The 18,052-nt window shown below is 37.9% G+C and overlaps 1 protein-coding gene across 1 annotated transcript in view; it reads left to right on the top strand.

Annotated features, from left to right (window-relative positions):
* The window catches only part of LOC121412006 (sodium- and chloride-dependent glycine transporter 1-like), a 36,502-nt gene that overhangs the window by 1,433 nt on the left and 17,017 nt on the right, over positions 1-18,052 (top strand). Inside the window, exons 2-3 of the mRNA XM_041604922.1 lie at positions 2,617-2,751; positions 12,783-12,886. Coding sequence (XP_041460856.1) covers positions 2,617-2,751; positions 12,783-12,886 — 239 coding nt within the window. The remainder of the gene's footprint in view (positions 1-2,616; positions 2,752-12,782; positions 12,887-18,052) is intronic.

Here is an 18,052-nt window from a genome sequence, read left to right as displayed (position 1 = left end):
TGAAGAAAAAAGAACAGTTGATTTCTCCCAGTACCTTGTATCTGTTTTGCTGAACTGAAAAGAAAATTTTCATACCCAACATATTTGTTTCCTCGTTTTGGGGGCTGGCCTATTAGATTACGAGAAATATCTTTATTACACCTATTTTTTTGTGTTCTCACATGATATTGCAAAGGATATGTGCCAAATATATTTCTTTATTATTTCATTTGTCATAGTTGGGTCAGTACAATCTGTCAATTTATCCTCTCCTGCCTTTTAGGATGTATGTGACTTGCCTCAGAAATAATGTCTGTTTGTATTTGAAAAATGTTTCCTTTTTCATCTGAGATTGGAGTGAAGAAACCCCCGGGGGGGGGGGGGGGCACTTACATTGACAAGTGGATACCATGCGCGACCAAAAAAAACACGTAAAAAGGATGTCTTTTTCAAGATAGGGCACGTTACGTATGTAACATGATAAGGATGTCAAAAAACACAAAAATAATGAAAAAAGGGTATCTATTTCGCTAGGAAAGCTACGTGTTTAGGGTCCAATTTGCGGGGATGATAAAACAAAATTAAAATGTTTTATAAAGGATTCCTTTTTGCCCCAACTCTACGTGTTTAGAGTCCGATTTGCGCGAGTGGATGATGTGTAAAGGTGAAACCGACGGACCCGTGACATAACAATAAAATATTGCTGTACTTGTTTAGGGGTTCATTTCAGGGAATACTTGCCAAGAGTATCGTTTTATTTCCAATACTTGGGCATTCACCCCTGGGAACAAATCAGTACTCCTCAAGGTAATCCTATTGATTTGTTTGAACTACCAGTAATAGGTTAAACTCTTAAAGTGAGTATAACTACAGCCTAATCTTGTTAATACCTTGACTTAGGCAAATACCAGTACTGTCTGCAGCTTGGTCTTAAAGTCATTATCCTTGTCACTTTATTACCTTCCCTATCTGTAATTATTGGGACTTTTGAACCTGAAGAAGTTCTTGTAAGTTAATGGGGTTTCTTGTGATTGAGGCAGTTTGAAACCACCTCAGTTTTAAGAATGTGAAAAATCTTGCAGTATCTGGGGTTTGGTATTTATTGTGCCCTTCAAATTATGGGTGATTAATTGCTCGATAATGGGGCATAATAACACCTACACTTGTCTCTGTGGGAAGGCATAAAAAAAAAAAAAACATAATTACGTGCTATCATAGTCAGGGTCATATGGATCTAGTTCATGAATCTTAAGGTTAATCAAGTATCACCAAACATCCTGCATGAGTTTCACGTCACATGACCAAGGTCAAAGGTCATTTATGGTCAATGAACTTTGGCCGATTTGGGGGTATCTGTTAAATTACCATTATAACTTTGACAGTTTATGGATCTGATTCATGAAACTTGGACATAATAGTAATCAAGTATCACTGAACATCCTGTGCAAGTTTCAGGTCACATGACCAAGGTCAAAGGTCATTTAGGGTCAATGAACTTTGTCCAAATTAGGGATATTTGTGGAATTACCATCATAACTTTGAAAGCATGTTGGTCTAGTTCATAGAACTTGGACATAAGAGTAATCAAGTATCACTGAACATCCTGTGCGCATTTTAGGTTACATGACCAAGGTCAAAGGTCAATGAGCTTTGGCCATAATGGGAGTATCTGTTGAATTACCATCATAACTTTATGGATCTGACTCATGAAACTGGGACATACGAGTAATCAAGTATCACTGAACATCCTATGCGAGTTTCAGGTCACATGATCAAAGTCAAAGGTCATGTAAGGTCAATGAACTTTGGCCACGTTGGGAGTATTTGTTGAATTACTATCATATATCTCTGTAATGTATTGGTCTACTTCTTAAAACGTGGAAATAAGAGTAACCGAGTATCACTGAACATCTTGTGCAAGTTATAGTAGTTTTCAAAGTCAGCACTGCTGCTACATTGAATTGCGTGATGCAGGTCATTCCACTTGTTTTACAAAATACATTTGTCATATTATTTTTTACTATGATCTTGAATGATTTGATAAAATCTTCCAGTTGAATGGAAAGAAAATTGATTGATTGATTTTATTCATCAAGAATATCCGCATACATTCGTAATTCCGAAGGTTCGTTATTCCGAAGGTTCGTATTTTCGAGGGTTCATAATTTGGAAGGTTCGTTAATCCAAAAACGAAATGAGGTTCATAATTCGGAAGGTTCGTTAGTCCGAAAACTAAATGCTTAACAAACCTTATTTCGTTTTCCAACTATCAAACCTTCGTAACAACAAACCTTATTTCGTTTTCAGATTAACGAACCTTCGGAACAACTAATCTTATTTCGTTTTCGGATTAACGAACCTTCTGATCATCAAACCTTATTTCATTTTTGGATTATCGAACCTTCGAAATAACGCCACAAATGTTTAGATTAATGAACCCTTTTACGTTTTCGGATTAACGAACATCGAGGTATAAGCAATTTACGTGTTTCGGAATTACGAACCTTCGGAATAAAGAACCTTTTAATGGCATTCCAAAATTGGATGCCATTAAAATAAAAAGTGTTCCCTATATGTCCTTCACGCTTTGGTAATACAAAATTAAAAATAAAACATATTGATCTTACTTTCTTTCAGGTGGTATACTTCACAGCCACGTTTCCTTTCCTTGTTCTGTTTATCCTCCTCATCCGAGGGCTAACTCTGGATGGCGCTATTGATGGAGCTCTCTATTTCATCAGGCCTCGCTTTGACAAGCTACTAGATGCTAAAGTAATTTCCATTTTCCTTATCCTAGTTATTATACATAAGGGAGTATGTTGGAGCATATATGATTTAAAAACTTATCCATGCCAAGATGAAATTCTAGTATTGTGCATATTAAAGTAAGTACCGGTATTTCCTCAAGTGGTGAAGGACTCTGTTACATGTACAAGCTATGCTTCCTCGGAGGGGGGGGGGGGTCAAGTATGTTGCTGTACTCATGTGTGACCAAAAATTTTGTTAAAATGTAAGTTAATTGCCGGTTCAGTTCTGCAGATTTTCTCAGGGGTACATTAGTCATCATTAATTGTTAGCCCGTATGGACCGCACAGAAACGCTGTTAGCGTAACATTTCACTAACACTGCGCTAACAAAAGGCCCCTTTTACAACCGGTAATCTCGCCACGATGGCTATAATGCATTATTTCCATCTGAGATCAATGCTTGACATCGCAATCTGTATAGTATTATCCATTAACAAATCAGCTCTTAACAACATGGGTAGAATCACTGCGCAGAAGGCAGCGAAAGCTGTTGTTAGGGGATTAGAGTTAGGCAAAATCTATAATTTGTGCGTAGTCTTGGTAGTGAGCTAAATTTAACTTAGATTTAGTTATGATTATTTGCACATCCTACAAGTTTAAAATCTTGTCTAGGAAAGGGTAAAGGAATGTAATTTATTATATAAAATTGAATCATTATTACATTTTAAACATGAAATGGCATCAGGTAGTATTACTACTTTAATTTTTAAAATATCGAATAAGCTTTAAAAAGATTTTTTGAAAATTGCCTATCATGATATTACGATGGAGATTCTGTAAAAAAAAAATGCAATCCCACTTTTCATCAGTTTCTTTTGTTTGAAAATGCTCTTTTCAATTCAATTCAATTCTTTTATTTCATTTCCATTCAAAACATAATACAAAGTAATATAAAACAATACAAATCAAATACAATTTTACAGAAGGGCATTCTTACTTCGTAAAAAAAAAACAGTATAATATAGAGCATAAATGGATATGGAAATGAGGGGGATCCACTAAAAAGCAAAGCTTGTAAAATTGTGGATCCCCCTTGGAAAAGAAGAAATTATAGTCGACTTACTATATGTGACATGCATGTATTACAGGAAAGAAAAAGAAATCATATTGACAGACTTCACTCATCATGCTCATGATAGAGTCTTTGCCAATGATGGTTATCATGCAAAAAATTGCATCAGCTAATTTTCTTTCTAATGTAGGGTCTATTCATAAAAATGTCTTCAAACACCTATATAAATGATATATCTTGAAAGAAAAAATATTTGAAAAGGATTGTATATCTTGGCACTAATCAACATCCCCTGCTATATACATGTACTTCATTTTTATTATAGTTTTAATATGATTTATGATAGAGTTGTAAAGATAAGAAAGTTGGCAATTGTTGACATGATTTATTACTTCGATATCATAATTGAAATGACAATACTGTAGGTTTACATTTACTTTGTTATCCAATGAATAGCCATTTATGATATATAAAATGTGAATTAGTACAGGTAAGTATTATGAAAGAAAAATACTCAGTGTTGAATGGCTTCCATCATAGGGAAAAGGAAGGATTCCTCTTTGGCGGTATACCCAGGCTGACTAGCGACGAGTTGCCTGGCATTCCACTTACTCTGGTCCTGGAGCAGGAATGCGTTGTGCCCGAGCTTTCGCATGATTTGCTGGGGTGCAGAGAGGCAAGATGCAAGCTTGTACTTGTTTTGTGGATGCTTGATTCGAACCCACTGGCCAACTGAGAACGTTGGCGTCTTAACTCGCGATCTTGTGTCGTAGTAGGTTTTTGCTTTCTGCTGTTTTTCCGCGATAGCTTTTGCTCTCTCCTCTGTGTCATCAGTTGCGGATGTGGGAGGCTTGAGAACGCAAAGAGGCATTCGAAGATTGCGACAAATCAGCTCTGCCGGTGTCTTTCCGGTCAGCGAATATGGTGTACTGCGATAGGTGCATAGAAGGGTATGGATGGCCTTATCAAGGTCATCCTATCAGCTAGAGAAGCTTTTTATTCCTCTTTGATCACTCTGTTGAATCTCTCAACACTACCGTTACTCTGCGGGTTGTAGCAAGTTGTCAGGCGATGCTCGATGCCGTTGTCACCAAGGAATTTTGTGAATTCCTCTGACGCCAACTGGGGACCATTATCTGTGGTAATGGACTCTGGAAGGCCACATTTTGTAAATATCTTGTCAAGTATACTTGCGACTGATTATGCTGTGATCGAGCTTGTTGCTGTAATCTCTGGCCATTTGCTATGGAGATCATGAATGACCAAAAGAAATCGCCCATCGTTCATGTCGGGGAACCGCCTGAATTTCCCCAATGACGTCAACCTGAAGATGCTGCCAGGGCTTCTGAGGTCATGGAACAGGCTGTACAGGTGCGGATTGTGGTTGACCTGACTTCTCGTTAGTAGCACATGAATTGCAATGCTTGATGAAATCCTCGACTTGACGATCCAAGTCAAGCCACCAGATGGCCTCGCTACTATGCCGTTTCATCTTCACGATTCCAGGATGCCCTTTGTGGGCTAACTCTAAGACTGTGTTGCAATGATGCCGGAATCACTGCTTGTGTACCACGAGCTATCACATATTCATATAACACAGTGAGCTCATCTCGAACATAATGGTATGACACTATGGCTCTGTAGGAATAGCAGATGGCCATCCTGAGTTATGTAATCTCTCACATGCTGAAGTACTGGATCACTTTGCGATTCTGCTTTGAGCTCACTTCACGTAACAAGTTTGTCGCATTTGTCATGACCACATTTACGTACTCTTTGGTATCGCTTGTAGATTTGTTGACGTTATCACTACTTGGGATGTTTGTGTGACTCAGCATATCTGCGACATGATTTTGCGATCATGCAAGATACTCAACACTGAAGTTGTATTGGTGTAACCTGTCTGACCACCGGTAGATATGTAACGGTCGATGACCTGAGCCTGAAGTTGCAAGAAGCGTCGTCAATGCGTGGTGATTGGTGCGTAGTGTGAACTTGCTCCCGTACAAATATATGTGCCAGTGTTCACACGCGTATATACAGGCTAATGCTTCATGCTCTCTTGTTGAATATGTGTCGGTTAACGCTCTAGACGCGAATGTGACCGGACGCTCAACTCCATCTATCGTTCACGATAACACCGCTCCGATGGCGACAGCTGACGCATCGGTTGTGACCTGGATGTCTGCATTAGGGTCAAAGTGGCTTAGAACTGGTGGTGATGCTATTTTCTGCTCGAGGTTATCGAACGTGACCTGCTGTGCGTTGTTCTACTGCCAAACTTCATCTTTGCGCCTCAGCTTCTGAAGTGGCTCTGCTATCACCACGTATTGAGGTACGAACTTGCGGTAGAAGTTGGTAGTACCGAGGAACGATGCTAGCTCTTTCGCGTTTGTAGGAACTGGAAGTATGGGAATCGCTTCAACATTATTGCGTGTTGGCTCAACTCCTGAGGCTGAGATGTGATAGCCAAGGAAATCAATTTTCCGTCGCTGAGAAGCTGGATTTTTCCCGGTTGAGAGTGAGATTCTGCTTCGCAAAACGGGCTCTAACTTTCTGAAGTTGTCGGTCATGCTCCACTTGATCCCGACCATGAAGAACAACGTCATTCAGAAGATTCACTGTGCCCTCCATGCCGGAGAGGATCGAGGACATTTTCTGAAAGGCACTTGGCGATGAACTCAGGCATTATGGCATTCACATGTATTGGAATATCCCCTCATGTATAACAAATGCTGTCAGATGTCTACTGCGTTCTCCTAGTGGCACTTGTAGATATTATTCAGTACTTGCATATCCAGTTTGCTGAAGACTGCCGATCCGTGGAAAGATGATGACAACTCCTGTATCGTAGGCAAGGAATACTTGTCGGGGATGATTGCTTTGTTGACTGCCTTGAGATCAACATAGACGGATTTCTCCACTCTTCCGATGTGCTATGACAAGATTCGAGATCCACAGTGATGATTTTCTCTATGATCTTGTCATTTTCAAGGCGTGTCAGTTCTGCAGACACTTCTTCATGAACTGTGAACGGTAGACTGCGAAGGCTGTGTGAAACTGGATGCACCGACTGGTCTACCCTGGGTGCATGGCAGTATCCTTTCATTTTGACGAAATCTGAAAACAGCGAACGATACTGCGCTTCGCATTCAATGTCCTTGACTGTGTTGATGTGTGCACCTGATGTGTCCTGTAGACGAAATCCAAGCTGGTCAGACAAATTCACTCCCATCAGGCTTCTACCTTTTGCTACGTAGAATGTGAACTTGTCTACCCTGACGTCCTTGTAGCTGACGGGGATAGTGAGTACTCCCAAAACCGGAATACCTGAATTGTAAGACTGCAGTTTTGCGGTTGCTTGTTTCAGCCATATTACTGAAAAATGCTGGCGATAAGTGATGTCACTGAGAATGGATACTTAAGCACCAAAGCCGATCAAAAGTGACACTGAAATCCTGTTGAATTCAAATGTGCAGTCCTTGGAATTTCCCACTTAAAGTGCTACATACTGTATGAATGGAATACAGTCTGCGCCTGTCCATGTTCGCTTTCACTTTCGGCTTCTCTACATGGCGAATATTTTTCTTTGATGATTTGCAGACTTTTGCAAAGTGATTCTTTGTGGAGCAGGCATTGCAAGTCTTGCCAAAAGCTGGGCAGTCAGATTTATTCTCACGCGAATGGTTGCCTCCACAGTTCCAGCAAGGCTTTTGTCCACTTTGTGGCTTAGACTTAGCCTTAGGCTTGTGATTAAACCGGACCGCTTGAACTTGGTCGAATACCCGGTTTGCTACGGATAGACTCGAGTATTCACTCTTGCTCAATGTCTTTGAATCCAACATTGCCGACTCAACATTCACAGCTAGGGTTAAGGCTTTCTCAAGTGTTAGTGAGTCATCCTCCATAAGCAGTCGTTCGTGAATCCGAGGAATCTATAATTTTTAGATGAGTTGGTCCCTGATCAATTCATCCCTGAGGCTCCCAAATTTACAGTTTGTAGCCAACTCACCGAGACATGTAACATTGTTTGACTGGCTCTCCTTGTCCCTGGGCTCTCTGACGAAATTTGTACCGTTCTATAATGACACTTTTCTTTGGCCCATAGTGCTTTTCCAATGCTCTCTAGGCATCTTCAAATTTGGTTAGTGCATTGCCGCTGTCGTCCTTTAGCTGATCAAGAATGAAGATGGTGCTGGTAATTGCAAAGCAGCCATAATTTTCATTCATGGCCAGTGTAGAGTTTGGGGACTCAAATAAAGGAAATGAGGAAAGAGCATGAACGTTACAGTGTAGCCTTTATTATAAAACTCCACGTTTCACTCGCGAGCGCATGTTACACTCAGCACGTTCAACTATGGAATGCTATACATAACAGCGGCCATATTGGCCACTTATTTTGCATCCTTTGGTCATTATCCCACCCTCTCAGTATAGTGGCAACTAAAATCAGCTTCAGCAAAACTTTTGACTCTGACAGCTTGAATAGCTATTTCTTGCCCTAAACCTGAATCTTACTCTAAAAATGATGATCATACACTTAGCCCAACTTTGTGATATTTTGAAATAGATACATTTATGCAATATTATATGAAAAAAAAAAAACTTAATTCTTTAAAAACACATACTGTATCATCAGTACATTGTACAGTATATACCAGGGGTTCTCAAACTTTTTCTTTGAAGGGCCAGATGAGACTCCAAGTAACCTGAAAGGGCCAGGGTGAAGTGGATACTTAGAAAAAAATGTGCGCGAAGCGCAAAGACCCTTGCGGTCGGGGTCCTAGATGCCCTCTTGTGCAATCTGGCCCTTATTTTGGGAACAATTTAATCTAACAAATAACAGTTTCATATGGAACGCAGGCAAAATTAGAAAAGATTTCAAAATACAGCAAAAATCAATAATAATAACATATTGTAGTACTTTAAAACATTAAAACGAAAGTAGATTGTACCTAAACATACCTGGTATTGGGGAGACTGATAATGTCTTGAAGTATCAATATTTTTTGCAGTAAAAGTAGAATGATTAATAGACCATGTCTGTTGTAGACTATAACAAGGATGGGGCAAGCAGGGGCCGTGAAGGGGGGGGGGGGCTGACAGCCCCACACTTTTTTCAAAAACCATGTACAAAAACGTAAAAGTGACCATATGATTGTGATTTTTTGCATGACCTGGGGCCCGTTGCAGAAAGAGTTCAATCAATCGCAACTCTAAAAATCATGCGCAACTCAATTTTTAACCAATCAAAAGCGCGCATATGGGACTTGCGATCAATTTTTTGACTTACGTTTAATTTTTTGACTTACGTTTAAATGCAACTTTTTCTGCAACAGACACCAGACCCCCCCCTATTTGAAAACTGTTCCGTGTACTTCGGTATGAGTTAGTTCTTTGAAATGTTCATTATGGAAAATGCACTCTCGCACCTGTATGTAGATCCAAACATGGTGACAACAGCGCTGGTCATCTAATAAAAAAGTAGATGGAACAGACAGAAAAGACTCCACTAAACTTTGTTTAAAAGTCAAATTAATTTGACTGTCATTACTTGTATTACGGTTAGACTTAAAAGTTATTTAAAAATCCCAGCAGAGTCTCGCGGGCCGTACTGAGAAGCTCTGCGGGCCGTAGTTTGAAAACCCCTGGTATATACAATATATGGTGAATTCAAAATGGCCGCCAACCTGTCTAAAGTGGCCACTATACACAGGTGTGACTGTATATGCATGTGCTTTTATGCTTTATACATGGAGCTATTACAGAGAAGGAGAACCATCTTCCAATTCCTCTGTTAATCCTTTGTTATCACTTCCTTTGGGCGAAGGAACGATATCTAACATCAATCGGCAAGCCGCCAGGCGAAAGTTAGAGCCCGCTTACATAATGCGATAAGCCCCCTCGTAAAATCTGAGGTCAGAGATTTTTTGAAGGACCCATGTCAATACAAACTCTTTATCTATAATGTATTCCTTAAAAATCTGTATTACATGCCCTCCTTAAGAAAGAATCTACTTTTAGATATGATAAAAGAGGCAGTGTAAGCTATGAAATATATAGAAAAGTAATGGGAAAGTTGTTCACATGTGACATCACACATCTTTGTCGCATTGTCATGCATGATTAATCATGCTACTGTACAACTATTATCGTCAAATATCCAAGAAACACAAGACACTGAAACCTACCTTTTGGCTTAAAAAAGGCTTTAAAAGATCGTGAATTTAAGTAAAATCGCCTTACAACTCTACAAATAATGATTTAAAACTACTAATTTTAGGAAAAACTAATTACCTGCCCCCCAAAAACATATGAGGAGACACCAAAACCAGAGAAAAAGACGTCCAAATAAGAAGTTGTGGCCAAAACTGATTTGGGGGAGTTTTTTGACGGCCATTTTGGATTTTTGCCCGGCACACTTTTTTCTCAGACCCGAGGCAAAAAATATTGTCATTTCATGTTCAGATAAAGTAAAAGGAACACAAAGTGTTTGCCACGGTAAAACAAAAAAATCACCCATTTATAGCCACTCCTAATATCACTTATTTAATTAAACAATACAGTACTTGTCTAGGATATTGGAAAATCACATTTTTGTTTTCACTAAGTGTTCCTTGAACCAAGAAACGATGAGTATTTGAAAATACTCTTCCCCAAAATATGTCATCATATTCGATCATTTGTGTCGATAGAATGTGAACAAAATCAAATTATTGCAAATTTTGACTTCTGTTAATTGAACTGTGAAATTTTGACTAAAAAGTTGTATCATCCTTTAGAAAGTATTTTTTACAAGCCTTCTAACTATTTTTTCATGAGAATGTGGAATTTATTCCATTAAAGTGGAATCAAAGTCATATTTGCCTTGTGACTTTTGAAAGGTGAAAATGTTGCCTTCTAGTGGTGCTCACTGAAGCATGACATAAAATACATCCATAACATTTACTCAGAAGGTAGCTTATAAAGTTACCTACATGTTCATATATTAATAACTCCCATTGGTTCAGAAGTTATGGATGTTTGTTTTAGGGGGGACTTACTTTTTTTGTGTATACCAAAGGAACTTTCCTGAGGGTTTAAAATTGGGTCTTAAAATGAGATGGTGAAAACTCATATGTAGCAAAATGTTTTATGTTTAAGGACATTTTTACTTTCAAAATAGTAAAATGATAACCTTTTTTAAAATTGGCATTAATTAATGATAATTAAGATTGAAAAATGATGTATGGAGTATATTATGATTGTTGTACCACTGACATCGAGCTGTTCTCTATACCCCCTGTATACCAAAGTCATTCATGTTAAACGTATCAATCATATATCTCTCAAAGTGTAGGCTTACCTCTTTCCCATCCCTATCAACTAACCTTGTCATTTCTCATTCTGTCAAAATGTCACAAAATCATGGGATAATATGCACATATACAGTCATAACATTCAGCTTTTAAATGATACCAGTTTATGACAATATCTTTCCTTTCAACCATGATATTGCATGTTAGACCAAATGAAATTTGAAAGAGCAGGTTCAAAACACATGTCCATGAAGCATAAAATCCCTTTCAGACTTGTAAAATGTTCTGTTCCCATTTATCTTTTTATATGTGAAGGGTGAAATTTGAGGAAAAAAATCAACAAAACCACCTTTTTGATGAGTGGGTACGGTTCAAACACAATCTTTATGGAGTGAAAGAAAACCTTTCTTTCATGTGAAATGTTCTATTTCCCTTATCTTTTGATGTTTTCAGTATTTGCACTTAACTGGAAAATGATTTTTAATTACAAAATATTCAAAATTGTTCCCCTTGAAATTATTTCATGATTGATTGTCAACCGTTAGATTTTTTAAAGCAGAATGATTATGAAATACATGTTGCTATATTTTTTCTTTCCACATCCATTTTCAAATTATGTGAACAACAAAATAAGATGTGCAATGTGCTTATCATTATAATAAAAAATAATAAATTGTGTCCTTGACTCTGGTTTTGATGTAATCAATCATCAGTCTGCCACAAGAAGTAGGACAATATGCAGGCATGCATTGAATAATCAAATAAAACAAATTTTATTTATCAGGATGTGTTAAGTGGGTTCATAGTGCATGATTATCATATCATATTAATTTGAAACATGCGCTTTAAAAATATATATTGGGATCATTGCCAGTTCTTAAGAGTAGTTTTCAATGAAACTAGTGGATATTAAAACAATACCTACTAGCTAATTAATATAGAAATGAACCAAGTATGTGATATATCCAGAATAATCAGCTTTTATATTTTCAATTCAAGCATCTCAGATGTACACTAGATTACAATCTTCAAAAGTAAATTTACTAATCAAAATGTTCAATGATTGTTAATCTCTTTATTCAAGTGTGATTCTGTGAATTTAAATCAAGGTAGGCATTATGACCGAGTGTGGCTTATGTTTGTGTGTGCTGATGCTGTTTTTTAAAGCAAGTTGGCAGGTTTGAATTCAACCTTGTTTTTCTCCATTAATCTTTTCCAATGGGGTGGAAAATAATCTTTATCTTTCTATGTTCATTATTTTCAAATTGTGTTGTAATTTTCTAAAAATTATCAATTATCAAGCAATATGACAATCATTTGATTTATGTTTGGACTTATATGCATTTTTATTGAACAGTTATAGTATACTTGCATATTATAAGGTGAGATACACTTTAATCAATCAAAGCAAATTGTTGGTACGTAAAGGCATGGTCACACCACCCGAGTGTTGTTGGAGCGGTCGTGGAGCGGAGAGAAAAAAATCATCACCGCTCGCTCCCGTTAACCATTTGTTTTTGTTTCGATTTTTCCCCCCAATTTTGTGAGCGAAATTCGACTCTCTTTTCCTTCCGCTCCACGACCGCTCCAACAACGCTCGGGCGGTGGCACCATGCCTTAAGTCTGTTGTTCCATATTAAGAATTGTACAACATGTAGTTGGTCGATTTCTTTTTTGCATATGTAGGTATGGCTTTCTGCAGCCAATCAGGTGTTCTTGTCCTATGGTGCAGGATGGGGTGGCATTCTTACTCTGGCAAGTTATAACAAGTTCAATAGAAACTGTCTCAGGTGAGTGTTAGTGGGATAACTGAAAAAATATAGTAATGGTTAAAATCTCATATTGATCCAGGGTGGCCATTTCAGCTGCAGCTCATCTTCCAGTGGACACTGCATAAACATTCTCGATTCATCTTCCTCGAGTGCCTGACAATAAGGCAGAAGAACTCATTTTTTTATAGACATTGGTATGACTTGGTTTGGTATTGAACCCACAATGGCCTGTTCATGAGGCAGTTGCTTGACTTCTGAAGACTCAGGCTTTTCAATTCGTTTGTGATTACCCAGCATTCATAGCAATTTTTTAATAGCCCCTCTTTTGGCCCAATGACAAAAAATCTATCAAAAGTATGTAATTTTCAATACAATTCAATTTATTTTTCTCAGTATAAAAGCAATATAAATAGTACAAACATGAAATAAATCAGACATAGACATAAATGAAGTATTCCCCTACAGAAATTTCCAAGCTTGCGGGAAGCGTGCGACTAGCTTGCGCAAGCTTGCGGCATGCTAGTAACTAGCATGCGGCTAGCTTAATAAGCGTGTGATATGCGTGCAGAGTAATAGTTAAGCGATCTTTTAGCGAGCAGGGACTGTTCGCTAGCATGCACTCGCTTATTAAGCGAGCGCCCTGCTAGTCGCATGCTAGTTACTAGCAAGCGGCACGCTTAAATTTCTGCAGGGGTTATACTGAAAGGGTAGCAGCCAAAAAGAAGTTAACCTTTATGTACGGCCGACCCAATTTAATTCCAATCATTCATTTCATGGCTCAATCCTTGATTATATATTGAAAAACATTGGTAATACATTTAGAAAAACATTTCAATGTTAGTTTGACCTCCTTACAATTTGCAATGTTCCACTTTGTTTCACGAAAGTTACAAATCAATATTTTCATATGTTTTGTAGGGTCAGAAGTTTGGTAAGAAGGGTAGTCAGTAAATATTCTATTCTGTTTGGAAACTAAAACAGATTTTGATGATATTGATGCTACTTATCAGTCGTGGTATGCCTGGTACATCAGAAGATTATGCCATCTGGTATTCTGTTTTGTCTGGCCTCAAAAGTTCATGCATCCTATGTAATAGATATATTTCATGTCATATTTCAAAATATCCTATTAAATGGCATATTCTGTACAGTCTGTTATAAGGGCCTTGGAATATTACAAACATTGAGGGTATTTTTACATGGAAAAACAATTTCAGATATATGCCAAGAGTATAAAGGTTTTGATAGATAAGTTCAAGGAGATGTTATAAAATCCAGGGTATTCCTGTGTGCAAAACAAGGCATAATATACCATGAACATGCAACCAATCGGCATTGCAGTGTCAAATGTTGGATACAAATGTTTTGGTTTACATATTTTTTTCCTTAAGAAAATGTTTGAATTATATTATTTAATTGTATGGTACAGCACCATTTACTGCCTCCAGGATATATTGACTACCTATTCCCACATTAGGTGAAATACAGAGATCGGCATTCCCTTTTCAAACCTTTCTCCAAGATTTCTCTTTCATTGTGTTCAAACACAACTACTGAAGGAATAGAAAGAATTCTGCCCAAATCATGTTGTTACTGGAAAAATATTTACAGTCCAGACACCAGAGTTTATAATTTGCTTGAATACAGTTGGGATCTTATCATGATGTGTTTCAAGAGTATCTTGTTATAAAAAAAAACTACTATCAAATAGCTTCTGCACTTGGTCACCCCCCATTTTGTTGTTGACCTGAAATCGTTAAATGTTTACAGTGTTTAAAGATAATATAAAATTCTACGAATGGAAAATCATTGCACATTTCATTGTGTATATTGCTTGAATTATGTTGATCCCAACGTTATATTGATCCCAAAGTTATATTCATCTCACCATTGGTGAATATATGCCTTCCTGTTGAGAATAAGAACAAAATAAAATAAAAATTGAGAATCTAAGTTTATGACTTTTGAAGGGGTGGTTGTGTCAAGATATTGTTCATTAGATTATTCCTAAAATGTGGCAAACCAAGTGTAATTCTCTATCACTTTTTCATATGTTTTAAAGTAACAGATGAAATTGTTAAGTTAGGTTTGTCACAAGTATTTATCAGAAATGAGAGTCATTTGCTAAAGGCCCGGTCACATATAGCCCGACGCACGACCCGCGCATTGAAAATTGAAAAATAGGACCAGTGCGTCGTTGTGCGCTCAACTCCTGTCAGAATTTGTGAAAGGCTAGCGAACTTGCAACGAATACATAACATATTGCTAACGCGCTGCACGTATACTTGGCGCATACTGACCGTACAAAGGGCGCATATACAAAACCTCCCAACGAGTGCATCACGTATTGCGAGCGTGTTGAACGAATGGCTAGCGCATGCACTGCGCATTCAACGCGCAGCCGGCGACCGAAAACTTCTAGTCACGTGACTGTGGCTGCAAAACTAAAAAGAACCTCAGGTCAGCTCAGGGGGGCGTTTCATGAAAGTACTTGTCGGACATTTTATCCCTTATCCGACAAGTCCCATTTCATCCGACAGTTACCATAGGAACAGTGCCTTACAGCCAATCAAAATCATGGGAAAATGTCAGATAACTTGTCGGATGAAAATATTGATGAAACGCTCCCCAGATGGCATCTCCGACCTCGGGCCAGATGACACCCAGGGATATAAATACTCCTACTATGTCTGGTGCCGGAGAGAATCAGTCTTGATCAAGATTGGGAGGGACGCTATAGAATGATGCACAAGGACAGTTTTGCTTTTTAATGCATATTTCATTGTTAATATGTTTAATTGAAATAATACGCTTTGTGTTTGCCCATTTCTCACGTTGACAGTGTAGATTGAAAGCAAGTGGTAATGGAAGTCTTGGTAAATGATTGTTATCAACCTCTCATTTCAACTGTTAAACAATTTGCTTTGTATTCGATTTTAATATTACAAAAATGTCAAAAGAGAAAGCGTTGGTTATTGAACATAGTAAAATGTTTATTTCACCATAATCAATCGATTTTTTCCTTCTCATTATAACACGTCTTGTTTAATGTACAGTAGATTATGGAAACTATCCCTCTTGAACAAGTATCTCAATTAAAGTTTCAGTGCTTGTACCTCTTTTTTGTTCATTTTTGTTCGTTTATATTGTTTAAACTATTGATTTGCTATTACCGGAATAGCTTCAAATCATACCAATAAACAATGAAAACTGATATAGTAACTATGGTAAACTAAATCTTGAGTTTAATGGGTCAAGCATGAAGGGGACTTGTCAAGTTAATAAATTCAAAATTTTATGCAAAAGATTGAGACAAAGATTTTAATGTTATAGTAATGCTAAGAAAGAAAACACTTATAATGATTTTAGTTTATTCCATTTCGGTTTTGTACCCCCCCCCCTTCCTTCCTCCCAATAAAAAGTGGATGGTGGTATAACTAATCAACTTTGCAAGGCCTTTAATAAAAACAATTGGTGCAATGAATAAATACAACACAGTCCTGTTTCTTGTCAAACTACATGAAAATGTGTTTATTAAACTTATACTTCTGCAACATGCAAGTTGGATCTACACAATATACAAGTCGACATAATAATCAATGAAATGGAAATATAAAAACGCGAATACATTTAGTTCTTGAAATAGATCTAATTTATGATAATTACAAAATATAATTACATAATTAAAGAGAGGACATGAATAATAAAAAAAGAAATAATAGGAATTGAAAGGAATATCAGGAAAATGGGAGCAGAAGTACATTAGAACACATTTGGTAAAAAAGACTCGGGTCATATCCAGTAAAAAAGAAAAAAATCCTATAAAGCAATGCATACATTTGTAGAAATAATACTGTGTTATTAAGAAAATATATTTTGTTACTTACACTACCAACGAAAATAGTTTGAAAATATTTTACATTCAAATCAGTGTCTTTTTATCAGGCAGGGAAAACAAAAGTTAATTTTTGAAAAAAAAGGTTTCCGGCAGATTTGAATATCACTATACATAATATTTTTAATACTTTACAAAGAAGAGCCAAAAGGTAAAGAGAGGGGAAATATGAAAAAAAAAACTAAGAATAGACACATGTAGGAGAAAAGTGTGTGTGGATTTGTGTTCAAAATTATTTGCGCTGTTAGTGAGAGTGTGTGTGTGTGTGAGTTTGTATAATTATGTATGTTTGCAAGTGCATGCTTGTCAAATAAACAGTTTATAAAGAATGGAATGAAATAGTACAAAGCATTAATCAACCATCATCAATCACATCTCTGTATAATAATAGCTGCCCGAACTGTTCACATAAATGTTGTCTATATCATTTTGTCCTGCCATGGAACGGCACCGGCTTCGGAGTTGACCCAGTGCTTGATAAGATTCCTCTGCCTTTTTCCTTCCCTGCTGGAGGTATTGCTGCCAGCGACAGAGATGGTGTCTTGCATGTTAAGGCCTGATCTCCATGCTCCTGGGACGTAGTCATGACCAAGGTTCTCGGCACGGTCAAGCTGCTGGTTCTGCATACCTGGGTACCTTGTCCTCATCAAGTTGTGGAGGATGATGCATGCCGTGACAATGAGCTTGACGGTAGCTGGCTGCTGCTGCATTGTGGTCAGGAGAACTTGAAACCTGTTGGACAGAATGCCGAAGGCATTTTCGACAACCCTTCTGGCTCGGGAAAGCCGATAATTGAAGATGCGCTCCGACTGCGTCATACCTCTAAGATTGTACGGCTTCATCATGTTAGGGCGTAGAGCAAATGCATCGTCGCCGACGAAAAAGTATGGTACATCCTGGTTGTCGTTGGGAAGAGGATCGGGATCCGGGAGGCCTAAACTGCCATCTTCAACACATTCTCTCAGCTCAGAAGCATTGTAGATCTGAGCGTCCGATGCCGATCCCATACCACCAATGTCTACCCAGATGAAGCGATAATCTGCATCTACGAGCGCCATGAGGACAACGGAGTAGAATCCTTTGTAGTTATAGTAAAGAGAACCACTGTTTGGAGGACATTTGCAGCTGACATGCTTTCCATCGAGAGCACCACAGGTATGGGGGAAGTTCCACTTCTCCATGAACTGGTCAGATATGGCACGCCACTCATCGGGAGTGGTGGGACACTTCATCATCTCACCCTTGTACTCTTCGATGATGGCCTGGCACACTTCTGGGATGAGCAGGGA

Source organism: Lytechinus variegatus, chromosome 1, assembly GCF_018143015.1.
Source record: "Lytechinus variegatus isolate NC3 chromosome 1, Lvar_3.0, whole genome shotgun sequence".
Classification (NCBI taxonomy): domain Eukaryota; kingdom Metazoa; phylum Echinodermata; class Echinoidea; order Temnopleuroida; family Toxopneustidae; genus Lytechinus; species Lytechinus variegatus.
The sequence above is the reverse complement of the archived record's forward strand: the minus strand, read 5'-3'. Positions and strand labels throughout refer to the sequence as shown.